At 42.0% G+C, this 23,135-nt stretch overlaps 1 protein-coding gene across 8 annotated transcripts in view; it reads left to right on the top strand.

Annotated features, from left to right (window-relative positions):
* The window catches only part of MSH4 (mutS homolog 4), a 28,311-nt gene extending 13,539 nt beyond the window's left edge, over nucleotides 1–14,772 (top strand). Inside the window, exons 11-20 of one of the 8 annotated variants that reach the window (XM_064147532.1) lie at nucleotides 175–344; nucleotides 3,345–3,481; nucleotides 3,900–4,003; nucleotides 4,798–4,922; nucleotides 6,600–6,800; nucleotides 8,432–8,550; nucleotides 9,075–9,203; nucleotides 10,031–10,205; nucleotides 12,033–12,121; nucleotides 12,882–14,772. In XM_064147532.1, the coding sequence (XP_064003602.1) occupies nucleotides 175–344; nucleotides 3,345–3,481; nucleotides 3,900–4,003; nucleotides 4,798–4,922; nucleotides 6,600–6,800; nucleotides 8,432–8,550; nucleotides 9,075–9,203; nucleotides 10,031–10,205; nucleotides 12,033–12,121; nucleotides 12,882–12,905 (1,273 nt within the window). In that variant the 3' untranslated portion in view covers nucleotides 12,906–14,772. Of the gene's footprint in view, nucleotides 1–174; nucleotides 345–3,344; nucleotides 3,482–3,899; nucleotides 4,004–4,797; nucleotides 4,923–6,599; nucleotides 6,801–8,431; nucleotides 8,551–9,074; nucleotides 9,204–10,030; nucleotides 10,206–12,032; nucleotides 12,122–12,448; nucleotides 12,843–12,881 lie in introns of those variants that run through there. The other 7 variants (XM_064147528.1, XM_064147530.1, XM_064147531.1 and 4 more) reach the window with 7 other exon arrangements.
* Nucleotides 14,773–23,135: the final 8,363 nt, after the last annotated feature.

Genomic DNA, 23,135 nt, shown 5'->3' on the forward strand with positions numbered 1-23,135 from the left:
CAGTCATATGTCACTCTGAGGTGAAAATAGACCTGAAACTTAGTGTTTGATTTTAGCGGTAAATAATTTGCTTCATTTATTTGTAAGTCTCTTGTTTGTGATTTTGGGATAATATTGCAAATAAAAATTGTCAAGTGTTAGATAGCTAATTAAGAAACCCAACTATAATTGCAGATTTGGAATTATACTTGAAAAGATTACAACGGTAATTAATGATGACACAAGGTATACAAAGGGATGTTTGAGTATGAGGACTCAGAAATGCTATGCTGTGAAGCCAAACATCAGTGAATTCCTTGACATAGCACGTAGAACATACACAGAAATTGTTGATGACATAGCAGGTATTTCTAAACCAAGATTTTTATGTGTTTGGAGTTCAAAGTATTGGCATATAGAAGCCCTGTGCTCCTGTAGTGTAACTTTATTGTATGAAAAACATTTGGTGTTGGTGTATTTATGTATATATAATAATAATAATAATATATGGTAACCAGGGATTGCTTAGAGCATTGAGTAGCAGAGAAGTACCACTAAGTAACCCCATCTTTTATTCTCCCAGGAATACCACACTGCTATGCTCTCTACTGCTTTCAGAATCACCACGATTTAACAGTCTGTATTTTCCTGACATCTAACACTTTCCCTGTACAGTATCTTCAGCTGTTACATGAGCCTACCAGGGGTGCAGCCCTGCTTGACCTGCTGCTCACAAAGAGAGAGGGGCTGGTGGGAGATGTGCTGGACAGAGGCTGCCTGGGGTCCAGTGACTGTGAAATTATAGGTTTCTCAATATATGGTGAAACCCGGAGGGGCATCAACAGAACCTCCACACTGGACTTCCGAAGGGCAGACTTCAGCCTATTTAAGGAACTAACTTGGAAAGTTCCTTGGGAAACAGCCCTCAAAAGCCCACTTCAAGAAAGAACTCCTGAAGGCGCAGGAGCAGGCTGTGCCATTGTACCAGAAGGCGAGCCAACGAGGGAGACAGCCAGACTGGATGGGCAAGGAGCTGCTAAAGGAATTAAAGATAAAAAAGGGGTGTATTGCCTTTGGAAAAAAGGGGAGGTATCCCAGGAAGAGTTTAAGGATGTTGCTAGGTCTTGTAGGAAAAAAAATAGAGAGGCAAAAGCCCATTTAGAACTTAGGCTGGCTGCTGCTGTTAAGGAGAATAAAAAATGTTTATAATTACATGAATGGCAAGAGAAGAGCCAAGGACAATCTCCAGTGCTTATTAGATGGAGAGGGGAATATAGTGACAAAGGATGAGGAAAAGGCAGAGGTGCTCTCCAGGACAAATGGACTCCTGAAGTGGCAGATGGAGCCAGGGGCCAGTATAGTCCCCCTGTAATCCATGAGGAAGAAGTAAGGGACCTGCTGAGTCACTTGGATCCTAACAAGTCCATGGGACCAGATGGGATCCATCCTAGGGTGCTGAAAGAGCTGTCAGTTAAGCTGGCCAAGCCACTCTCCATCATTTATCAACAGTCCTGGCTCACTGGAGAGGTCCCCAAAGACTGGAAGCTGGCCAATGTGATACCCATCCACAAGAAGGGTTGGATGGAGGAACCAGAAAACTACAGACCTGTCAGGCTGACCTCAGTGCCAGGCAAAGTCATGGAACAGGTCATCTTTACTGCTATTGCAGAGTACCTACAGGGTGGCCAAGGGATCAGGCCCAGACAGCACGGGTTTAGGAAGGACAAGTCCTGCCTGACCAACCTGATCTCCTTTTATGATCAGGTTACCTGCCTGGTGAATGTGGGAAAGGCTGTGGATGTAGTCTACCTGGACTTCAGCAAAGCCTTTGACACTGTCTGCCACAACAAGCTTGTGGCTTGGACAGATTCACTCTGACATGGGTCAAGAACTGGCTGGAAGGCTAGTCCCAGAGAGTGGTGATGACTGGTGCCACACCCAGTTGGCAGCCAGTTACTAGTGGTGTTCTCCAAGGATCAGTCCTGGGCCCAGTTCTGTTCAATATCTTTATTGATTATCTGAACAAGGGAATTGAGTCCAGCATCAGTGAGTTTGCAGATGACACCAAGGTAGAAGCAGGTGTTGATCTGTCAGAGGGTAGGAGAGCCCTGCAGAGGGACCTGGACAGGCTGGATGGGTAGGCAGAGGCCAATGGGATGAGATTGAACAAGGCCAAGTGCAGGGTCCTACACTTTGGCCACAACAACCCCAAGCAGCACTACAGGCTGGGGACAGAGTGGCTGGAAAGCAGCCAGGAAGAAAGGGACCTGGGGGTACTGGTAGATAGTAGCTGAGCATGAGCCAGCAGTGTGCCCAGGTAGCCAAGAGAGCCAATGGCATCCTGGCCTGGCTTAGGAACAGTGTGGCCAGCAGGACAAGGGAGGTTATTCTGCCCCTGTACTCAGCACTGGTCAGGTCACACCTTGAGTGCTGTGTCCAGTTCTGGGCCCCTCAATTCAAGAGAGATGTTGAGGTGCTGGAACGTGTCCAGAGAAGGACGACAGCTGGTGAGGGGCCTGGAACACAAACCCTATGAGGAGAGGCTGAGGGAGCTGGGAGTGCTTAACCTGGAGAAGAGGAGGCTCAGGGGGGACCTCATTGCTGTATACAACTACCAGGAGGGAGGTTGTAGCCAGATGGGGGTTGGTCTCCTCTCTCAGGCAACCAGCAATAGAACAAGGGGCCACAGTCTCAAATTGTGCCAGGGGAGGCATGGGCTGGATGTTAGGAGGAAGTTCTTCACAGAAATAATGATTGGCATTGGAATGGGCTGCCCAGGGAGCTGGAGTCACCATCCCTGGAGGTGTGCAAGAGAAGACTGGATGAGGCACTTAGTGCCATGGTCTAGTTGACTGGATAGGGCTGGGTGCTAGGTTGGACTGGATGATCTTAGAGGTCTCTTCCAACCTGGTTGATTCTATAATTCCCAGCTAGGAACAAGATGGATTGAAGGGGAGATTACAAATGTAAAGTATTATCCTCTACCTGGGGAAAAAAAGGTTGCTTCAAATTGTGAACTGAGAGTCCCTAGCATAGGGATTATATTCTGTCTCCTCGTGAGACATTGATGCTACATGGCTGAACAAACTGCCCTTTCCATAGTTAGACCCACCTGGAGTTGGCCAACTGCATGATTTGTATTTAAAAACACATGAATTGAGCTGATTCTCCACTGCATGAATGTGTTGATTAAATGAATCCCTGAAGATTCACCTTTTGAAGGCCTTTTGTCATCATACGTGACAAATGCAGCTCATTCATCACATCAACAGTATGCATCTTTGTGCCAGCAGACACTCTGTGTGTGTGTGTGTATGCACTTAAGTGTATATAATTAAGACCAAATCCTTATTTGTGGTGTGTAGGTATGATAACACAGCTTGCAGAGAAGTACAACCTCCCAATGAGAACAAGTTTCAGCTCTGCCCGTGGATTTTTTATCCAGATGAATATTGATGCTTCGACACTACCCAATGGCCAACTTCCTTCAGAGTTTACAAAGGTAGCTGTGGGAGAGACGTTTCTTATAACATTTCTGTATGCCTAATGTGTATAAAATGTATAATGCATGAATAAACCACAAAATAGACAGTAATTTAATCAACAGTTAAGATAATTTCAGCAGAGATATCTAGAAGTAAATGAAGATATAATTGGTATGTTTTTAAAGCTACCCTGTAACATATTATAGTCAGAAACCTACAATTAACAGGCAGTTATGTTGTGTGTGATCACATTTGCCTTACTGAGACCTGCATTCTCTTACATGTATTTTTCATAAAAATTGATATAGGAAAAATGAAACCAGAAATTGTTTTTTGAACTTCCCTCCCCTGACTTGTTCCCAGTTTGCTTTTTAGAACCTATATTTGTTTCTGATAATATGGAAAATTCTTACTGTTTGCTTGCATTCCCTGTAGATCACTAAAATGAAAAACACATACAGCTTCACTTCGCCAGACTTAATAAAAATGAATGAAAGATGTCAGGAGTCTCTGAGAGAGATATATCACATGACCTACTTGTAAGACCATTTAAAATTGTAATATTTGCTAACTACACGTACTTTGTCTGCCTAACAGCTAATTCCATGTTTTATTAATGCTATCTTTCTCTTAATGGCTACTTAGAGAAACAATTGAAAGCTGAACAAATCTGCTTACTGAGACAAAAACCCTTCACAATGTGTGTACTGCATTAAACATCATTACAAACACATAGGCAGTTATTCATGTGTCTGGCCATCATATTTATTACATTTTTATGGGTGTATTATCTACACAAAATGAGACAATTAATGCATTCATTTTGTAATGCAGAATTGAAACTTTTAACCAGTTCTTTGCATTTACTGTAGAACTGTCTATTCATGTATTTTTGTCCTTCCTGCAAGTCATGGTGCTCTGCTGTCTGTTTCAGAAGGCTTATGAAGTGTAATGTTGCATGTAATTTTTATGGGAATTCTTTCTAGAAACTACATTGGGCTATATTAATTTAAAGGCCTAAGGGAATTAGAGTCACATTTGATGTATTAATAAAAATATTCCACAACCTTTTTTGTATTCATAGCTGTATTTTTAGTTCATTGTCTTTGTGAAGCTGTCTTGTGAGCTGTTGGTATTTGAGCCCTTTGATCTGAGCTGATGGTATAAGATCTTAATTTGCTTAAAAGAGCTGTATACATTAACTTGCATTTGGCAGAGATAGTTGCATTTAACAGGGTACCTCCTGTCCTAATGTAGGCAGTGTGAACATTATGAACCTGATTTATCTCTGTAAGCTATGTAAAGTGACAGTAAGTATTGTGTCTTACTCCAGAATAGTGTGTAAGCTGCTGAATGAGATCTATGAGCACATCCACTGCCTCTACAAGCTGTCTGACATCGTGTCAATGCTGGACATGCTCCTTGCATTTGCCCACGCCTGCACTCTTTCTGATTATGGTGAGTTTCTTCTTTGATTCCATCACAGGCCAGATAAGGACTCCCTGGTTGGAGAGTATCCAGGTTATTTTGTCTGGTTCTCCAGTTCTCATCATTTGTTTTCCTGGATCTCAGTAAGCTTCAGGTCTCTGGTCAGTCCTTGCTAGTTTTCTGCTGATGTTCTTTTCTATTTGCATTCATTGACATTACATTCTGCCGTGCAGCTGCTATAAACCTTCACAGCCAGTCTTCACAAGATGGACAGTTTAAACACATGTTATTCAAAAGCACAAATTCTGAGTTCACACTTCTGTTCTCAAATGGCACAAAACAATATAAGTAGATCAACAGTAAGTATATACTGTAAGTCAAAATACCTCTCTGTCTTTTTTTATTTACTTCAATTTCTGTGGAACTATTAGACATTTTTGGAATTGGAATCCTCTAAGAAATTCAGGATCATGTATTTACCTGCACGTTGATCCTGCTTCCCTAGTCCAGTCCTGAAATGTACAAATGAGAGTACTGCCTTCAGTTCACATTGGTCTGAGATGCTTATCTGTAGCACAATACTAAATCACGTCTGGAAGCCACCTTGAGAGATGTATTCGTTCATCATCACTGATGCTGCTATGTAATTTCCAGTTCATGAGCAGGATCAGTTTACTTTGCAGTATCGACTTGGAATCTTCACAAACTAGTGATTCCAGTCAGGGCAAATGAATTGATGTGAAGCCGAATCAGGAGCTGCTGTGCCTAAGACGTCACATCAATGATGTGCACAAGTTTTCTTCAGCAGCGCTAAGACTAAAAGCATAAATCTACACTTGCAGTTTGCACAGCCAGGCATGAATGCTATTCACCAAAAGAAATAGACTGTCATTTGTAGTTTTTAGTCCTCTTTGCCATTTGATTCTCTCGTGGAAATCATTACCTGACTGAAACCTACACAAGATAATTAGAATTCCCCAAAGTTTAAATAGAAAAACTCTTGGCATTTCTTTTCTGGAGGCTGCTTTGTTTAAGCAGACCAAATTTGACAGTACTTCTTTGTTATCCTGGGGTACTGGCACTGAGGTACATGAAGAGGCAGCATATGGAACAGGCTCACAAAAGAAGTGCACACAGATAGTCCCAATATCAAATGGATCTATGTAGGCATAGTATGCACCCAAATAATCAATGTGATAAAATATAGAAAAAATAGAAGCAAGGCTACTTTGTTATTTCTCATGCTTATGTAATGAGGTACATCTGTGGTAGTGACAGGATTCATGATTCCTGTGCTTTATATGCTTCTAGCAGGGAGAAAATAAAGTATTAAAAATGTATTAGCTGTGAAATTGGCTTTCACGTTTTCTATTTTAATTACTTGTCAAGTCTGGCTCTATGCATTTTCCTTTACTAGTGGAGTGCAACACTACTTAATACAGAAGACAAACGCAGCAGTTAATTTTGAAGGGAAGCATTAATTATGGGCTTCTTGCATGCAGTCAGAATTTGTACCTGCAAGTGCCTGGTAATTCTTCCTGAGTGCTGCATGTTAGGCCTGCTCACTATGGGAAGGTAAAAATCAGGCAGTCAGGTTTGGACTGAGTTTAATTTCTACTCTGCAAGAATTACTTTGTTTTGAATGTTCAATAATGTAAAGGTTTGTCTGCTAACTCTGCAGTGTTTTATGTCCTTCTTCTCGTGCAGTTCGTCCAGAATTTACAGATACTTTAGCAATCAAACAAGGCTGGCATCCCATTCTTGAAAAGATAGCTGTGGAAAAACCTGTATCTAACAACACATATCTGACAGAGGGCAACAATTTTGTCATTATTACAGGACCAAATATGAGTGGAAAATCAACATACCTACGGCAGATTGCTCTCTGTCAAATAATGGCACAGATTGGTGAGTAGGGTGTACTGTATTGGCAGTCTTCTGCAGCACTTGTATTGTTTTCTAGTTTAAAAGTATTCACAAAGTGGAATGATTTGGCTTCTAGAATAAGATCTATCTAAATATATCAAGTCTTTTTTTTTTTTTTTTTGCTCCTACTAGTTGGTGACAGAGGTAACTGCAAGTTTTTGGGTGTGCTGCTGGAAGCTTAGAGGACTCTGTCTGTGTGTCTGGAAGCCTCCCCAGTCTGCCTTTAGAAGCAGGGTTGAGAACTTGAATTCTTGAGAGCACATTAAACTAGACTGACAGTGAATTCTTTTCAAGCTTGTATACGTGTCAGTCATCCAAAAGGAGCCAGTGAGCATCAGTTACGTATAGTAACAGGCCTGCAGCCAAGGGGAAATAACAGATAAATAAGCAACTACTTCAGATAAAAGTGGTACTAAGTGCTGTAAGGTTCTATCATTGAAATTAGAAAAGTAAACCAAATATTTGTACAGTTTAACTGTGAGTCATCTCTATGCTCTGAATTCGTCATGATTTTTACCTTAAAGAGAAAGGTAATGTTAGTAGCAAAGGGGAAAGATCTTAAGAGACTGACCAGAACTCTACTACTAGAATGAAACTGTTTACCAGTGGAGAATAAAATTTATCCACCAATTCAAGAGAGATGTTGAGGTGCTGGAACATGTCCAGAGAAGGGCGACAAACCTGGTGAAAGGCCTGGAGCACAAACCCTATGAGGAGAGGGTGAAGGAGCTGGGGTTGTTTAGCCTGGAGAAGAGGAGGCTCAGTGGGGACCTCATTGCTGTCTACAACTACCTGAAGGGACATTGTATCCAGGTGGGGGTTGGCCTCTTCTCCCAGACAACCACCAATAGAACAAGGGAAGTATAGGCTGGATGTTAGGGGGAAGTTCTTCACAGAGAGAGTGATTTGCCATTGGAATGAGCTGCCCAGGGAGTGGTGGAGGCACCGTCCCTGGAGGTCTTCAAGAGAAGACTGGATGAGGCACTTAGTGCCATGGTCTAGTTGACTGGCTAGGGCTGGGTGCTAGGTTGGACTGGATGATCTTGGAGGTCTTTTCCAACCTGGGTGATTCTATGATTCTGTTATTGGGGCCAATCTTTAGGAACTGCAAGTTCTTCAGAATTTAGCTAAAAAGCATGAATTTAATGAATAAAAGAGACTGTAAAGTCTTTCTTCAGGTTTCCTGTTCTTTTCTATGCAATAAAACTAATAAGCCTTAGAGTCTGATAAATGTAGTCCAATATAGTCTTGGGTTTGGGCAACTCAGATTCCTTGCAATTAGTAACATAGTGGCTACAGAAATGTAAATTGATCCTAGCATTCTCAATTCTGCATCCCTTTAGACTGGTGCACTACTTCAGACATAGGATTTCTTAAGCTTTTACTGAAAAGCTTCTTTAATTATAGCATGTATATCTTTTTTGCTTGCAGAGCATAACTTAATGTTATGAAACCTTATAGATTAAGATGCATTCTCTACTCTACAGTGTGAGAAGACCAAATGTAAAGCTGTTTGTTTTTTTTAATTCTGTTTTTCTCCCCATAGACACATTCAGGCAAATTGGCATTTGTCACACTGATATGAGAAAACTCACCTTTTACTTGTTTTGTAGGTTCTTATGTCCCAGCAGAGTATTGTTCTTTTCGAATTGCAGAACAAATTTTTACCAGAATAGGTATGGATGATGATATAGAAACAAATGCATCAACATTCATGAAGGAAATGAAAGAGGTATTAAACAGAGCTAACCCAGGGTCCAAGGCCTATTTTTACTGTTAAGATAATAGAAACTGCACTAGTGTATTCCCACTGAAAGAGTATACTTTGAAAAGTAGGCCGAAGTTCAGCATTCATTTATTACCTTGAGGTAAACCACAGAAACTCAGGAATGTCTTAAGTGGAAATGTACCCATTTAAATACAAACCAGTGCTCTTTTGGACAGTAGTTCCAATGTTTTGCTATTTCTGGGGTCTTAAGTGGTTATTTTCAGAAGTCTAAGCATACTTAATTCCCTCTCCCAAATTGTTATCATTTTGAGGGAAAGTTGTAGTTCAGTGGAAGAGAGAAAGAATGCTGAGTATGATTAAGACTGACAACTGTTTGAAAGCTGAGAAAAGGTAAAATTTGTGGATCTGATGAGTTGTTTTTTTTTTTAATTATTATTTCTGCATTAAGTTTCATTTGAATAACACTAAAGTATTCCTATTAAAGAAAGGCATTTGTAGGAGTGCTAACACATTAAATATTTTCCTAGATAACATACATCATACAAAATGCTAATGACAGATCTCTCATCATCATTGATGAACTTGGCAGAGGTACCAGTGCTGAAGAAGGTATTGGTATTTGTTACGCCGTTTGTGAATGTCTGTTGAATTTAAAGGTAATTCTGTTTTGAAAATTATTTAAAATCTCTAGAATTGTTTTGTCATACTGAAAATAAGTGTATTATTCTCTTAAATTTTACCTTCAGTTTTATAGATTTTTTTTTTTGCCTGAATATGGTATTTGTCACTGTGGTTTTTACTGTTCACTACTTATGAAAGAGAAAAAGAGATTGGCATAAACCAGGCTTCTGTTTGCTCATCAGTGTGGTTTCAGCCTAGCAGGCAGCCAAGGGCCCACCCAGCTGCTTGCCTGCTCCTCCACAGTGATACTGGGGAGAGAAAGGCAAAAGTAAAAGTGCAAAGAGTTGTGGGTTGAGATGAAAGCAGTTTAGCAGGAAAAGCAAACCAATGCAAACCATGATTCCCATGGGCAGGAAGGTGTTCGGTCGTCCCTGGACAGCCCCATCATGTGACAGTGACTTGGGAAGGCAAATGTGATCACTCTGAAGATCTTTCTCCTCCTATCTTTTGTTACTACATCATATGAATGTCCCGTTACTTCTGATGTTAGTTTCCTTCTATTGAGAAAAGAGTGGAAGAGACACCAGTTTCAAAAGATAACCTGTGCAGCCTGCTCTGGGTGACCTTGTTTTAGCTGGAAGATCTCAAGAGGTCTCTTCCAACCCCCACCATGCTGGGGTTCTGTGATCTGTATCAATGGCAGAACTCATCACTTCAAGATTTTAATTTGCTTTGGTAATTTGGAGCCAGGTTTTCAATGTTTTGTAGGAAAATTTGGCCATCTGTGAGATAAGTTTATTTTTATTATTTATTGCAATGATCATTTCCAAAATAATTTTTCTTTCTCATTTCCATATTTTAGGCATTTACATTGTTTGCTACACATTTCTTGGAACTGTGTCATATAGATGCTTTATATCCCAATGTGGAAAATTACCATTTTGAAGTGCAACATGTGAGAAGCAGTTCAGGAAATAAGGAGAAAATTGCATACACTTACACACTCTCTAAAGGATATACAGAGGAAAAGAACTATGGTAATGGTTTCAATTGTAACTCAGTAAAGATTATGTAAGATTTCTGCTGAGTTTGTATCTCTTCACAGAGTGGTAACTACAGACTTGTAATATGTTGCAAATATTTTTGTAACCACGTGGTGAGAAAGTATCACAGAATCACAGAGAGATGCAGGTTGGCAAAGCCCCTCAGGATCACCAAGTCCAACCTAGAAGCCTATTCTACAAGATTCACCTTAAACTGTATCCCTAAGCACCACATCCAAACCACCCTTAAACATATCCTGAGTGGGTGACTCCACCACCTCCCTGGGCAGCTCATTGCAGTCCCTGACCACTCCATGAAAAACTTTTTCCTAATGTCCAATCTAAACCTCCCCAACCTCAGCTTGAGACCATTCCCCCTTGTTTTGTCTCCAACTAACTGTGAGAAGAGCCTAGCAGCAGCCTCTCTACAATGTCTCTTCAGGTATTTGTAGACAGCAATGAGATCTCCCCTCAGCTGCTTCTTTTTCAAACTAAACAGTCCCAGCTCCCTCAGTTGCTGAAGTAGTTTGGGGTAATGTGAAGAATTAAAAACATATTTCACAGGGGGAAAAAAACCATTTTATTAGTGTTGGTAGCTACCTGACTGACCTTGTTGATTAACAAAAAGGAATCCAATTTCTTTTGAAAAGGACAGGAGTTTTACTGCGTATCAACCTAAGGCAATTTTGAGCACCAGGGTTCTCAGGAAAGTGGGTTTACTTGATTTTTAACTTTAGAATAAAGCAGTCATGCTGAAGGGATTGACAGATTATGAGTCAATGTAAGCAAGTGACTGCAGTGCATAAGATGCCTGTTTTCAAGAGGTACAGAAATCCCTGTTTCCAAATATTAGCTTCTGAAATATGATCCTTGATTTAGGTGGCATTTAATCAGTAGGAAACGAGCTGCACATGAATTTGCAAACTAGTGTTAACCGAAGATGACAGATTTTTTTTCTGGTCAAGCTTCAATTAACTGGACTTTAAAATGTTTCTTTATCAGAGGTTCAGAATTAGTTTCTTTCCCTTTGGCAGTACAAACTCAATTTCAGATTCTACACTATCACTAAGCCAGTGAAATTATATGTTTAATGTGTTCTCAAAGAATAGGACACTCAGTATCTTGACTTCACCTTACAAGAGCAAAGTTAGATTCTGAGAGGGTGTGAAGACTGTCTTGTCCTTTTCTAAATTTTAACCCTACAGTTTGATGAAGCACAGAATTTCCTCAGAATAGCCAGTCACAGGCAAAGGAAACTAAAAATGTCATGCTAGGGTGGAAAATAAATATGTAACATGTCCTTTTTTACCCTGAGTAACTGGTAGTTTGTCTGCAGTTGGAACATGAGCTAGATGATCTTTGAGGTCACTTACAACCTAAACCATTCTATCATTCGATGTCCACTGTGCATCAAGATTTAACTGAGAGTGCATTTGGTGCCACTTCAGTATTCTCTGGCCTGCCAGATTAAGAATGTCAACAGAGAAAGCTGCCAACGTCACTGTGTGCCATTTTTTCCCTTTAACCTCTAATGTGTCTTACCTTGTCCGGTGACAGTATAAACATAAGTAACTTTATGTGGAAGTGCCTTTTAGAGGTAGTGTTACAACAAAGTAGACTCTCAAAATTATGATGGTTTTGTGGTTGGGTGGGTTTGGGGTTTTTTTTTTGTTTGAGGCAAATATATATATATATATATATTAATATTATCTTAATAAAAATGAAAACTTACCCTTTAAAAAACAGGCTAAGCTAATACTGGCAAACATAATATGGAAGATGGGGGAAAATTACATCTTGGTTTGTGTTCTGTGTGTTTAGGATTAAAAGCTGCAGAAGTTTCCTCCCTACCATCATCTATAATTTCAGATGCAAAGGAAATCACAAATCATATTGCAAAGCAAATTTTGGTATGTACTGGAAAAACCTCATTATATAATTCCTAGTTTTTGTAAAAAATATATTTTCAGCTTCTTAAAGGCTATGGGATAAGTACTGCCTAGTTTTACAAGAATAGAATTCACTCAAATTTGGATTCCTGGCAATCATTCTAAGAGATGATACTGAAATTGCTGTGAGGTACCACACAAAGCAATCTTTATGGTTAAAGTAGTATTGGATGTAAAGTTGGAGTACAAACCAAGAATCAGGAAATAAGAAATAGGCTGGGAAATAGTTCTTTTAATAATAGAACGTATAGTTGATTTAATATTTTAATGCAAGTGTATGTTTTTAAGAACAGCACAGGCAGAAAAGCACTCCTGAGATGACAAAACAGAAAGCCATGTACCATTTAGCAGTGAGGCTGGTTCAAACTGCCAGAAATTCTCGCCTGGATCCAGACAGTTTGCGCATCTATTTGAGAGGCTTGAAGAAAAAGTACGAGGAGAGTTGTCCTGCACCCGGACAAAACAATGAGTAGCAGTGATGTGGGATGTTGCTCTGTTTTTCATCACTGCAAGATGATGCTATTTTTTTCCATATCACTAGAAAAAACAGTGCATTTCACATGTTTAAATTCTTCATTCTTAGTCTAGGTTATACTTGCTACTGAAATACCATTTCCTTCATGCTTTTTCCCCCCAAAATATACCTGAAATAAAAGCATTTATTTTGTATGAGGAACACAAATCTTCTTTTGAATGAATTATATTTCTTTCATTATTTTAGAGACAACAGTTGCATAATATTTAGTGGGGTTTATGTGATGTACCTGGTATTGCAGCTCTTACATCAGAAGCTAAAGGTCTTGCCTAAGAAAAAGCAGTCTTTGAAACATGGTCCACCTGTCTTGCATAGGTAAGCTCTATTTGCACTGTTGAACATGCACATACAGGTGCAAATCTTGTTACCTACTCAAGGAGTATTCTAGCTCAGTCATTATGCTTCAGCCAATATGATGTAGGCAGTTCAGGCTTGGCAATAACAGCAAATTACTGTGGGATCAACACCCATGAGTTTTTGTTTAGAAAGTGAGTATCAAGTTGAATATCCTTCCTTGATTTTTTTTAAGTACAACTTCCCTGGTGACTACAGCCATTTACTCCATTTTGAAGGAGCTTTCCTCCCTTCTTTCTAACCAACTTTGGCCAAGAGTTGTTATATATTTTTTTTAAATACAAATACGTTTGTGTATGCATGAAATTTATTGTTATAAAATAGGTAGCATACAATAGTGTGGTATCTGATTTATAACAAAAAATAGGTACTGGTTAGTAGGGTTTTTTTAGGTGTCTACCTTTACAAACATACCAGTGCTACAAAAAAACATTTATAGTAGACACACTATGTTTTTTTTACCTAAGATTTGGTTGGTTTTTTTTACTGATTTAACCTATTAACTACATGTCCCCTCTATTAAGGGCTCAAATGTCACCAATTATACCAGTCACATGCACAAATAATACAAAATGTGTTTTCTGTCTCAGTGAAGATTGTGGCAGAAAAAGCATTTTGTGTCCTGTTTTCTTAGCAAGAGAGACCTGAAGGTGAGGGAAATAAGTTTCAGACATTGACTGAACAGGGTGCAGATCTCCCTGTGGGGTCAGCCACCACAGCACGAGAAAAAAACAGTGCAAGAGGTTCTGGTTTGGGAGCTCAGACCCCATCAGAGCTTTTCCACCTTACTGCAGAGCCTCTGGATACAGAGAGTCCATCAGCACTCTGCCCGAAGGCCTCTCTCCATGTATAGCGTTTCCAGGGCAGCTGAGGTGAGAGGCATTTTGGCATCACAGACAAAACAGTCCTCATGTTGTTGACCCCTTGTTGGTGTGCTGGAAAACAAGCAGAGGAGACCTGTGGGTGTGGACTTGGGTATGTAAAAGGAAGGAAAGAAGGACCACAGAGAACAAAATATTCCAGCCTAGCTTGGCTAGAGCCTCATCAAATGTTAGCTCTGCCTGACACGTGTAGCTGACAGATGCCTTCTAACTAGCACAGCTTCCAGGGGTTCCAAACCAAAATGAGAAGATGCTCAAAGCCTGAGGAAAGAGACATGCCGCTGTCCTTTGCCACATTGCCCACCATGGGGCAGCCACCAGCCTGCAGGACAGGGGCTGGGGGCGGGGGGCTGATATCATTTGAGGGGGCCACCCTAACCTTTATTTCTCTAGCAGAGCTCTCCTTTTGTGGGGAGGAAGATGTGTACATATATAACTACTACAGTAATGAGCTGATGGATGAGCAGATTTGTGCCTTTTTGGGGGGGGTGAATAAAATGGAATAGGGTCTTCTGGGTGGAGTGATGATGTCACTTGGCAGGAGGCTATGATGCAGCAGAGGAGCAGGTGAGTGTCTGACTTTTGGGTAGGGGTGTCCCCCAAAAAGGGTACTTGCAGCACTGCACGGGTTGAAGTGTCTGAAAATTCTTGGAGAGGATTTTAAAATGTTTAAAAACTGTAAGCATGGGAGCAAGGTGTTGAAATAAAAATATTTTTATGCACACATTGAAAAAATGTTATTCATTTATATATAAAAAAGGAGTTAAAAATAGCCCCCTGTACCTGCTGTATTAGGTGAAGGTGTTTAGAACATAAAATCCAAACCAGAGAGACAAAGGGGTTTACAGTATAAAAATATCTTGTGTATATATAAGTTAAAAAATAATGGACTTTGAAGTTGCTTCATCTCTAGCTTCATTTTATGACTTTAGGTAGGAATAAAGTCAGAATGAAGCCATCTGTACTTACTGTGTTACATAGTAAATCTAAGCAGATGCTCTCACTAGCCTAGAGGTTATAGATAAGTGTAAGCATGAGATCTGGTTGGAAATAGGAATCTTTTTAGACTTCTCTATTTAGACTTGAGCATCAAGGTGACAAAATATACCTTTATATACATATAACAGTGTAGAGAGGAATGTATTGATAGCTATTATATTAATACATTTCCGTTTCAATAGACACCGAAGTGCAAATGTTAACTATGTTTCTAAAATGTGCATAAATGCCACCTGTAGCAAGGATTTAAAACCTCTACCCTCCTGAGATACGTCTCTATGCCAAAGAAAGAAACATTTTCAGAAGCAACCACTTTTCCCATGCTGGTTTGGGGCCGGTCCTCCCAACCTTTCCCCTGCAGGGATGCACAGGTCTTTCGGAGCCCCCATCATGACACAGAATTGCTCCCCAGCGCCTAACTCAAAAGGCTGTGGAGATGAGAGCTAGCCGACAGCTCGATTTTCGCCGTGTCGGTGGAAAGGGGTGGCAGGTAAGTGTCGCGGTGTTGCATGGAAGAGGCAAATGGGGCAGCCGAAGGAGCTGCCCTGCCCTCCCCGCGCAGGGGCAGGAGGCGCCGCGTCTGTGTGCAGTGCTGCCACCATGTGTTCGATAGTGGTCACTGCAGCTGCAGAGCGGCTTGTGCCGCCTCAGTAGTGCTCGGTTCTGCTGCCTAGCGTCTGTATGCCCTGAAAATCAAACCTGCCTCTACGGGTGTGAGGAACTCAACAGAAAAAGCTCGCGTTATTACATAGGTATTGAGAAAAAGGTACTCGTTTATACTTAAAAAAATATCCCGTATCTACTATATTATAAAGGGGATTTTAGGATGTGGGAACCTGTGCCTCTATGGGGCTGGTCAGAAGGCTTAGGGGTTACAGTTAGGGTTTAGGGGTCAGGAATAGCATTGGAGGCAAAGATCAGAGTTGTGTTAGAGATGTCTTACAGTTAGGGGTTAAAGGTAAGGATTAGGGTAGAGATTGAGATAAGGCTAAGGTAAGGCTGTTAGGGTTTATGTTGGGGTTGGAGTTAGGGTTAGGCCTTCAGAGTTAAGGTTAAGTCATTAGGGTTATGATTAGTGTTAGGCCATTAGGTTTGGGCTTAGCCTGAAAGGGCATTGTAGCCAGGTGGGGGGTGGCCTCTTCTCCCAGGTAACCAGCAATAGAACAAGGGGACACAGTCTCAAGTTGTGCCAGGGTAGGTATAGGCTGGATGTTAGGAAGAAGTTCTTGCCAGAGAGAGTGATTGGCATTGGAATGGGCTGCCCAGGGAGGTGGTGGAGGCACCGTCCCTGGGGGTCTTCAAGAGAAGACTGGATGAGGCACTTAGTGCCATGGTCTGGTTGACTGGATAGGGCAGGGTGATAGGTTGGACTGGATGATCTTGGAGGTCTCTTCCAACCTGGTTGATTCTATGATTCGATTCTATTCTATGGTTAGCATTTCAGCCATTAGGGTTAGATTTAGGCCATGAGGGATAGGGTTAAGGTCAGTGTGTTAGGGGTAGGCCATTAGGGCTGGCCTTAGGCTTAGGCCGTTAGGATTAAGGTTAGCATTAGGGCTAGACAGTTTGGGTTAGCGTTAGGGCTAGGGTTGATCTTGGGATTAGGGTTTGGGTTTTGTGCTATAAGTCACTAAAGTCTCAACTGGTTTCACAGAATCACAGAATGTCAGGGACTGATATGACCTCAAAAGCTAATCCAGTCCAACTCCCTGCCACAGCAGGATCTCCTGTACCAGGTCACACAGGGAACACATTCAGATGGTTCTTGAATATCTCCAGAGAGGGAGACTCGCCGACCCTCCTGGGCAGCCTGTGCCAGAGCTCTGTCACCCTCACAGGGAAAAAAAATCCTCCTCATGTTTACATGAAACTTCCTATGCCTCAGCTGCCACCCAGTGCCCTTTGCATCACCCAGCAGAGCCTGGCTCCAGCCTCCTGCCACTCACCTTTACCTTTACATCTTTATGACCACTGATGAGGTCACCTCTTGGTCTCCTCTTCTCCAAGCAGCACAGCCCCAGCTCCCTCAGGCTCTCCTCCTAACAGAGATGTTCCATTCCCTTCAGCATCTTTGTGGCTCCACACTGGACACTCTCAAGCAGTTCTATGTTCCTCTCAAACTGGGGGGCCCAGAACTGGACACAGTTCTCCAGATGTGGCCTCACCAGGGCAGAGAGGCAGGACAACCTCTCTCAACCCACTAACCACAGCCCTTCTAATCTACCCCAGAATGGCATTGGCCCTCCTGGCCGCAAGTGCACTTTGCTGCCTCATGGTCAACCTCCCATCAACTAGGACCCTCAGGTCCTTTTCCTCTTCACTGCTTTCCAGCAGGTCAGTCCCCTTTAATCTGAATTTAGATTCCTATTTGTGAATAGTATCCATGCAGGTTAACCTAGTGTTTTTTAACATAAATTATGTAATAAAGCTCCTTCATTTTCTGGTACAATTCCCCACCTCCAAGCAACATAATATTTTATTAAAAGGTAGTCCAGCAGTCTTAATCTCACAGAGATCTCTTCTGACTAAATACTATAAATAATCAATATACTCAGAGGGTAAATCATCCTGCCTTGGCAGAGAGACTGGACTTGATGATCTCTGATGGTCCTTTCTAACCCCTAAATTTCTGTGATCTCTAACTGAATATGTAACCGCTTCTAATTTTCTTTCCCTTTGCTGTGAAAGTATTGTACTCTGGGAAGTTTTTAGAGTGGCTTACTTGAGATGACAAGAGTAAATAGGAATATGACATGTGAAGAGGGCCCATACACAGGGGCCTCTCCTTTGGGAGCAGAACTGAGGTTGCCAGTCCTACAGGTGGATGTCTTGACTAAGCACAGTGATTAAAAAATGAGACAAAAGTTCATTATCTGGATGTGACAAAGACAGGAAATAATTTCCTAGTTCTTATTGAGAGGAATCTGAATGAAATCTTCACTTTGAAGACATAGCAGGTACTGTATGTTTTAATATTTAAAGTTACCTGTAGAAGTGAGTGTGTATCTGCCACTTTGCAGGTTAGCTTAAAGTAACTGTTTACTTCATACTGAATCTAAAGAGACAGATATTTATCCTTCAGTAGTCTGGGAATTTCACACACACACACAAAAATGTACTTCCTTAAAATCTTTCTTAGTGTGAAATGAAGCCATGAAGGGAGCTATGTGGCTCCTTTTTGTGAGAAGTGTTTCTTCCTTAAGAGGCAGGGAGCAGGCAGATGCTAGTTAACCCCTCAAGGGAAGAGCATATGAAGTGGGAACAGTTAGTTAGAATTGCCTGTGCTTAAACAGTGAAACATGAACAATTCACCAAGAGAAGTACAGACAGATATTAGTATGGTATCAAATGTAGATCAGAAGCTGTAGCTTAGGAAAAGAAATTTCATATGTAAGGCTTGTAGTAAAAGAGTGTTAGAAAGTAAGAATTTAATTCCAGAGGTGGGCAGGGCAGGGATAGGGATTGTTCAGAGTCCCTGCTCCACCAAGTGAACTTGTGGACAGAGAAAGGAAAACCTCTGGTATTAAGGCCAGACTGCTTCCTTTATCTGAGCAGAAAAAGCCAGCACTGGTGAATGCGGAAATCACTGGAGGTGTGTAGGACAAGGCCAAGCATTCAGTGATGCTTTTTCTGTCAGATTCTTTTAGAGATTATTGTTACTTGTCTATCCCTATATGAGAAGGAAGGAAACTGAGCACATCAAGACCCTGAAGAGCAATTTTGGTACATTCCCCTGCAAATATGTATGATAAAACATTCAGCTGCACTGCATCAAAACCAGAGGGATGATTACTAAACATGGCAGAGTAATCGGGATCTCTCGAACTAACAGATTTCATCTGGAAACTCAAAGTTTAAAACTAAACTTTGAAGTAATCCACTGGCAGAAGAGTTGTGTAGCTGTGTGAAGTTGGTTTGGAAGGAAAGAGATGTGACTTGTGAATTGCTACTTTCTAAGGTGTGCTAGTTTGAAGCAAGCTGGAATGTTTTGGTAACAGAACTAGATAACGGGCAGTGAAATGAAAAACAATTGTGTCTACTTCTCTCACAGTCACGCTGAGAACTCTGGGAAGAAGAAGAAAACATTCTCCATTTTGTCTCTCACTCTTGCTTTGGCCTTAGACCTGGTCACATCTCATTAACCCTGCTCCTACTAACCTTGCTCCCTAACCTCTTGGCTGCACCTCTCTTCTTCCTGAGAACTGGGGTAAGGTTGAGAGGGCCGGGGGGAGGTGTTGGGGTGGTTTGAGAGCCCCTCCTGGGGACTTAGGTTTCTGGGAGGGGAGTTGTGCTTTTGTATTGTTTATCCTTTGTATATTTCTGTATATAATTGTATATAACTGTATATATTGTAAATAGCTGCTTGTAAATTCTGCTAGCTGTAAATAAATTGCTTCATCTATATTCCCAGAGGCCGTCTGAGTTAGCTGGGGCAAATACAAAGTGTGGGAGGGGCGGGGTAACCCCCAAACCATCACATTTTTTAATTGGCTTTCCCAACGTGGGGCTAGATATTTCAGTGAGTGGAAATTAGCTCTGGGAATTAAGATGAAGCTAATCAAGCAGCTATTGTACTTGGTGGGGATTGCTGTGTGGCCTGTTTTCTGGTTTTTTGTGTACAACTGGATCAAAGATCAAATTGGTTATTTCTTGCTTCATGTAGTTTTTAAGAAGGCTAAAGTTAAGCTTTCAAACATATTCTGGAGCTGGGGTGATTTTATTCTTGGTTATGCTGGTTTTAGTGTCACTGAGAATATTACTAGTGATATTACAAGAGTTTTTGTCAATAATGTTACAATCAATCGAGAGTCTGCTTTATCTACTGCTCTCATGAGGGTCATCCAGCCCCAAACTGAAATGCCAAATCCATGCAAGGATTTCTACTCGAAACAGAGCATGGCAGGGATGCTGGGCATTATACTGGCTCTTGTAGTTTTAAATTTCATATTAATTTTGGCATTATGTGTGAAAAATTCAAAACCAGCTTCTGTAAGAGCTAGGAAAATTTCTGTGTCTCAGAAGCAGTCTCTTTCACAGCAAAACAAGGGAACACAGTTACCAGCTTCCCCCTTGCCAGCCTCTGCCCCTCCTTCTCCGAGTGCTGGGAACACAGCCAGTGTTCCCGCCACTAACGAAAACAATGATAAGGATAACCAAAACAAGCCGCAGAGTTTAGCAGGAGCCTCAGGAGCACAGGCAGGTACCCAAAATCAGAATGTTCCCAGCAAAAATGATAACACCTCAGGGTTGGCAGGCATCCCAGGAGGACAGGCAAATAATCCCACTAATGCTAATGCTAATGCTGGTAACGCTAGCCCAGTCAGTCCAAATCCTAATGACACCAGCTCAGCCAATTCAAACCCCCAGCCAGCAGACCAGAACCAAAATCCTCCTGTTAAAAGCAAGGCAGATTTGAACTCACAAGCTCCAGGTCAGACCCCTAAGGATTCAAACCCTCCAAGTCAGACTCCTAAAGATTCAAATCCTCCAGCAGACACATCCAAGTCTGTTGCTGCTCAGGCCCTTCTGGCACCTGCTAAGGCAAAAGCTAAGACAAAGAGTGGTTCGCAGGAGGATGTAAGAGAGGGGACCTCTGGTGATCAGCAGCAAGAGGAGGAAGAGGAGATAGTTAGTCTGCGAGACCTTGTAGATGTGCTGAGACAACAATACTCAAGTGAGAGGAGTGCTGTGAGGTTAGCTGCCAAGAGAGAGGATGGTTCCCATGAGTTTAGGAATGCTATGAGGAAGATTGTGTTAGGCCCGGCACCACCAGAACAACAGGAGGAAGAGGAGGAAGATGACATCCAAGGCTCAAAGGATCCACTCAGAGAGGTCAGGGAAGTTAGGAAGGAATACACAAGGGAATCAGGTGAGCCAATCTTAAGCTGGCTAGTGAGATGCCGTGGCATTGGTGCTAATGCTCTGCAGGTAGGAGACAAGTCTGCCAAGCAGCTGGGACCACTCACTAAGGAGAGTGGAGTGGACAAACACCTAGCAAGTCCTCTTGGTAGGGTTAGCTTGTGGACACGCCTTCTCTTGGCTGTGGCTATGAGATATCCTTCCCGAGATGATTTGCCATGGGCTGCCAAGAAGTGGAACACCGTTGAGCAGGGAATTAAGCTTCTGAAGGAGTTTGCTGTGAAGGAAGTGCTTTATGGAGATCATGGTACTCATGAGCCTGATGATATTCCTTTGGGAACAGGTCTCATGAAGAAGCTGATTAAGCTTGCTCCTTCATCCTATGCTAACATCTTGGCCAGTAAGTTCCTAGCAAGGAGTGATAATGGAAGATCTTTCACTGTTGGTGAATTCACTGATCAGCTCAGGCAGATTGAGGACAGCTTGTCACATTCTGGTATAATCTGTGCCATAAAGACTATGACTACAGAGCTTAAAGATGGTATAAGAGATGGCATTAAGGAGAGCATGAAAGAACTGAAGGAGGATCTCAAAAATCTGGTAAAAGATACCATTCCTGCATCATCTGAATGGGTGAATGTTTCTGCCGTCAGGAACAGACGCCCACCTCCTGCAAGGCAATTCCAGCCCAGGAGGAGACAAATTCCACCTAGACAGCAGCAATCACGTGCGTCACTGTGGATACTTCTGCGTGACACATACGGTGAGAACATGAACAAATGGGATGGTAAACCTACTTCAGCTCTTTCAAAGAGGGTTAGGGAACTGCAGAGTGGCAGAAACAGAGGCAGCAATGCCAGGAAAGTAGCTGTCACTTCTTCAGCTCCTGAGAGCAACTGCAATTGTTCCAACAGTTGCAGTTCCTCTCACAACAACACCAATCATTGTGTGCACCCTACATGCCATGTTCAGCATTAGGGGTGCCCTGCCTCCAGCCAGGAGGAGGAAAGGGATAGTGGAGAGAACCGAATCTATTGGAATGTATTCATTAGGTGGCCTGGCAGTTCAAGAGTTCGGAAATACAGGGCTTTAGTTGACACAGGTGCTCAGTGTACTTTATTGCCATCTAATTGTAAAGGGACAGAGTCCATTTCTATCTTTGGAATCACTGGTGGATCTCAAGAGTTAACTAAGATACAGGCTGAGATCAGTTTAACTGGTAAAGAGTGGAAGACACATACTATTGTAACTGGTCCTGATGCGCCTTGCATTCTGGGAATTGACTTTTTGAGACAAGGTTGTTTCAAAGATCCTAAGGGTCATAAATGGGCTTTTGGAATAGCATCTGTAGAGATTGAGGATGATAAATTGAAATTGTCTGTTAGACCTGAACTTTCTGATGAATCTGCAGTTGTGGGACATCATGACATAGAGGACCTGGAAGTGCCAGTTGCAACTCAAACTGTTCATCATAGGCAGTACAGAACTAACCGTGACTCTTTGTTGCCCATTCATCAGCTGATTCGTCAATTGGAGAGTCAGGCTGTCATCGAGAAAGCTCATTCACCTTTCAACAGTCCCATCTGGCCTGTGCGCAAACCTACAGGCGACTGGAGACTGACAGTTGACTTTCGTGCCCTCAACGAGGTGACACCACCCATGAGCGCAGCTGTGCCGGACATGCTGGAACTCCAGTACGAGCTGGAATCGAAGGAGGCTAAATGGTATGCAACCATAGACATTGCTAATGCTTTCTTCTCTATTCCCATAGCAAAGGAGTGCAGGCCTCAGTTTGCATTCACCTGGAGAGGAATCCAGTACCAGTTCAATCGTTTGCCTCAGGGGTGGAAACACAGCTCAACCATCTGTCACTCAGTCATCCACAATGCACTGGAGAAAGGTAAAGCTCCAGAGCACATCCAGTACATCGACGACATCATTGTGTGGGGCCAAACTGCTGAGGAAGTCTTCAAGAAAGGTAACAAAATCATTGACATTCTGTTGCAAGCAGGTTTTGCCATTAAGAGAGACAAGGTCAAAGGACCTGCCAAAGAAATTCAGTTTCTGGGAGTGCGGTGGCAGGATGGTCGCCGTTACATTCCTCAGGATGTGATCAACAAAGTCTCTACCATGGCTGTTCCCACCAGTAAGAAGGACACACTTTCTTTTCTTGGTGTGGTGGGATTTTGGAGACTGCACATTCCTGGTTTCAGTCAGATTGTCAAACCTCTGCATGATGTGACTCGTAAGAGAAACAATTTTGAGTGGGGACCTGAACAACAAGCAGCCTTTGATCAGATTAAGCGAGAAGTAGTCCATGCAGTGGGCTTGGGACCTGTGAGATCTG

Source organism: Pogoniulus pusillus, chromosome 8 (assembly GCF_015220805.1).
Source record: "Pogoniulus pusillus isolate bPogPus1 chromosome 8, bPogPus1.pri, whole genome shotgun sequence".
Lineage (NCBI taxonomy): Eukaryota > Metazoa > Chordata > Aves > Piciformes > Lybiidae > Pogoniulus > Pogoniulus pusillus.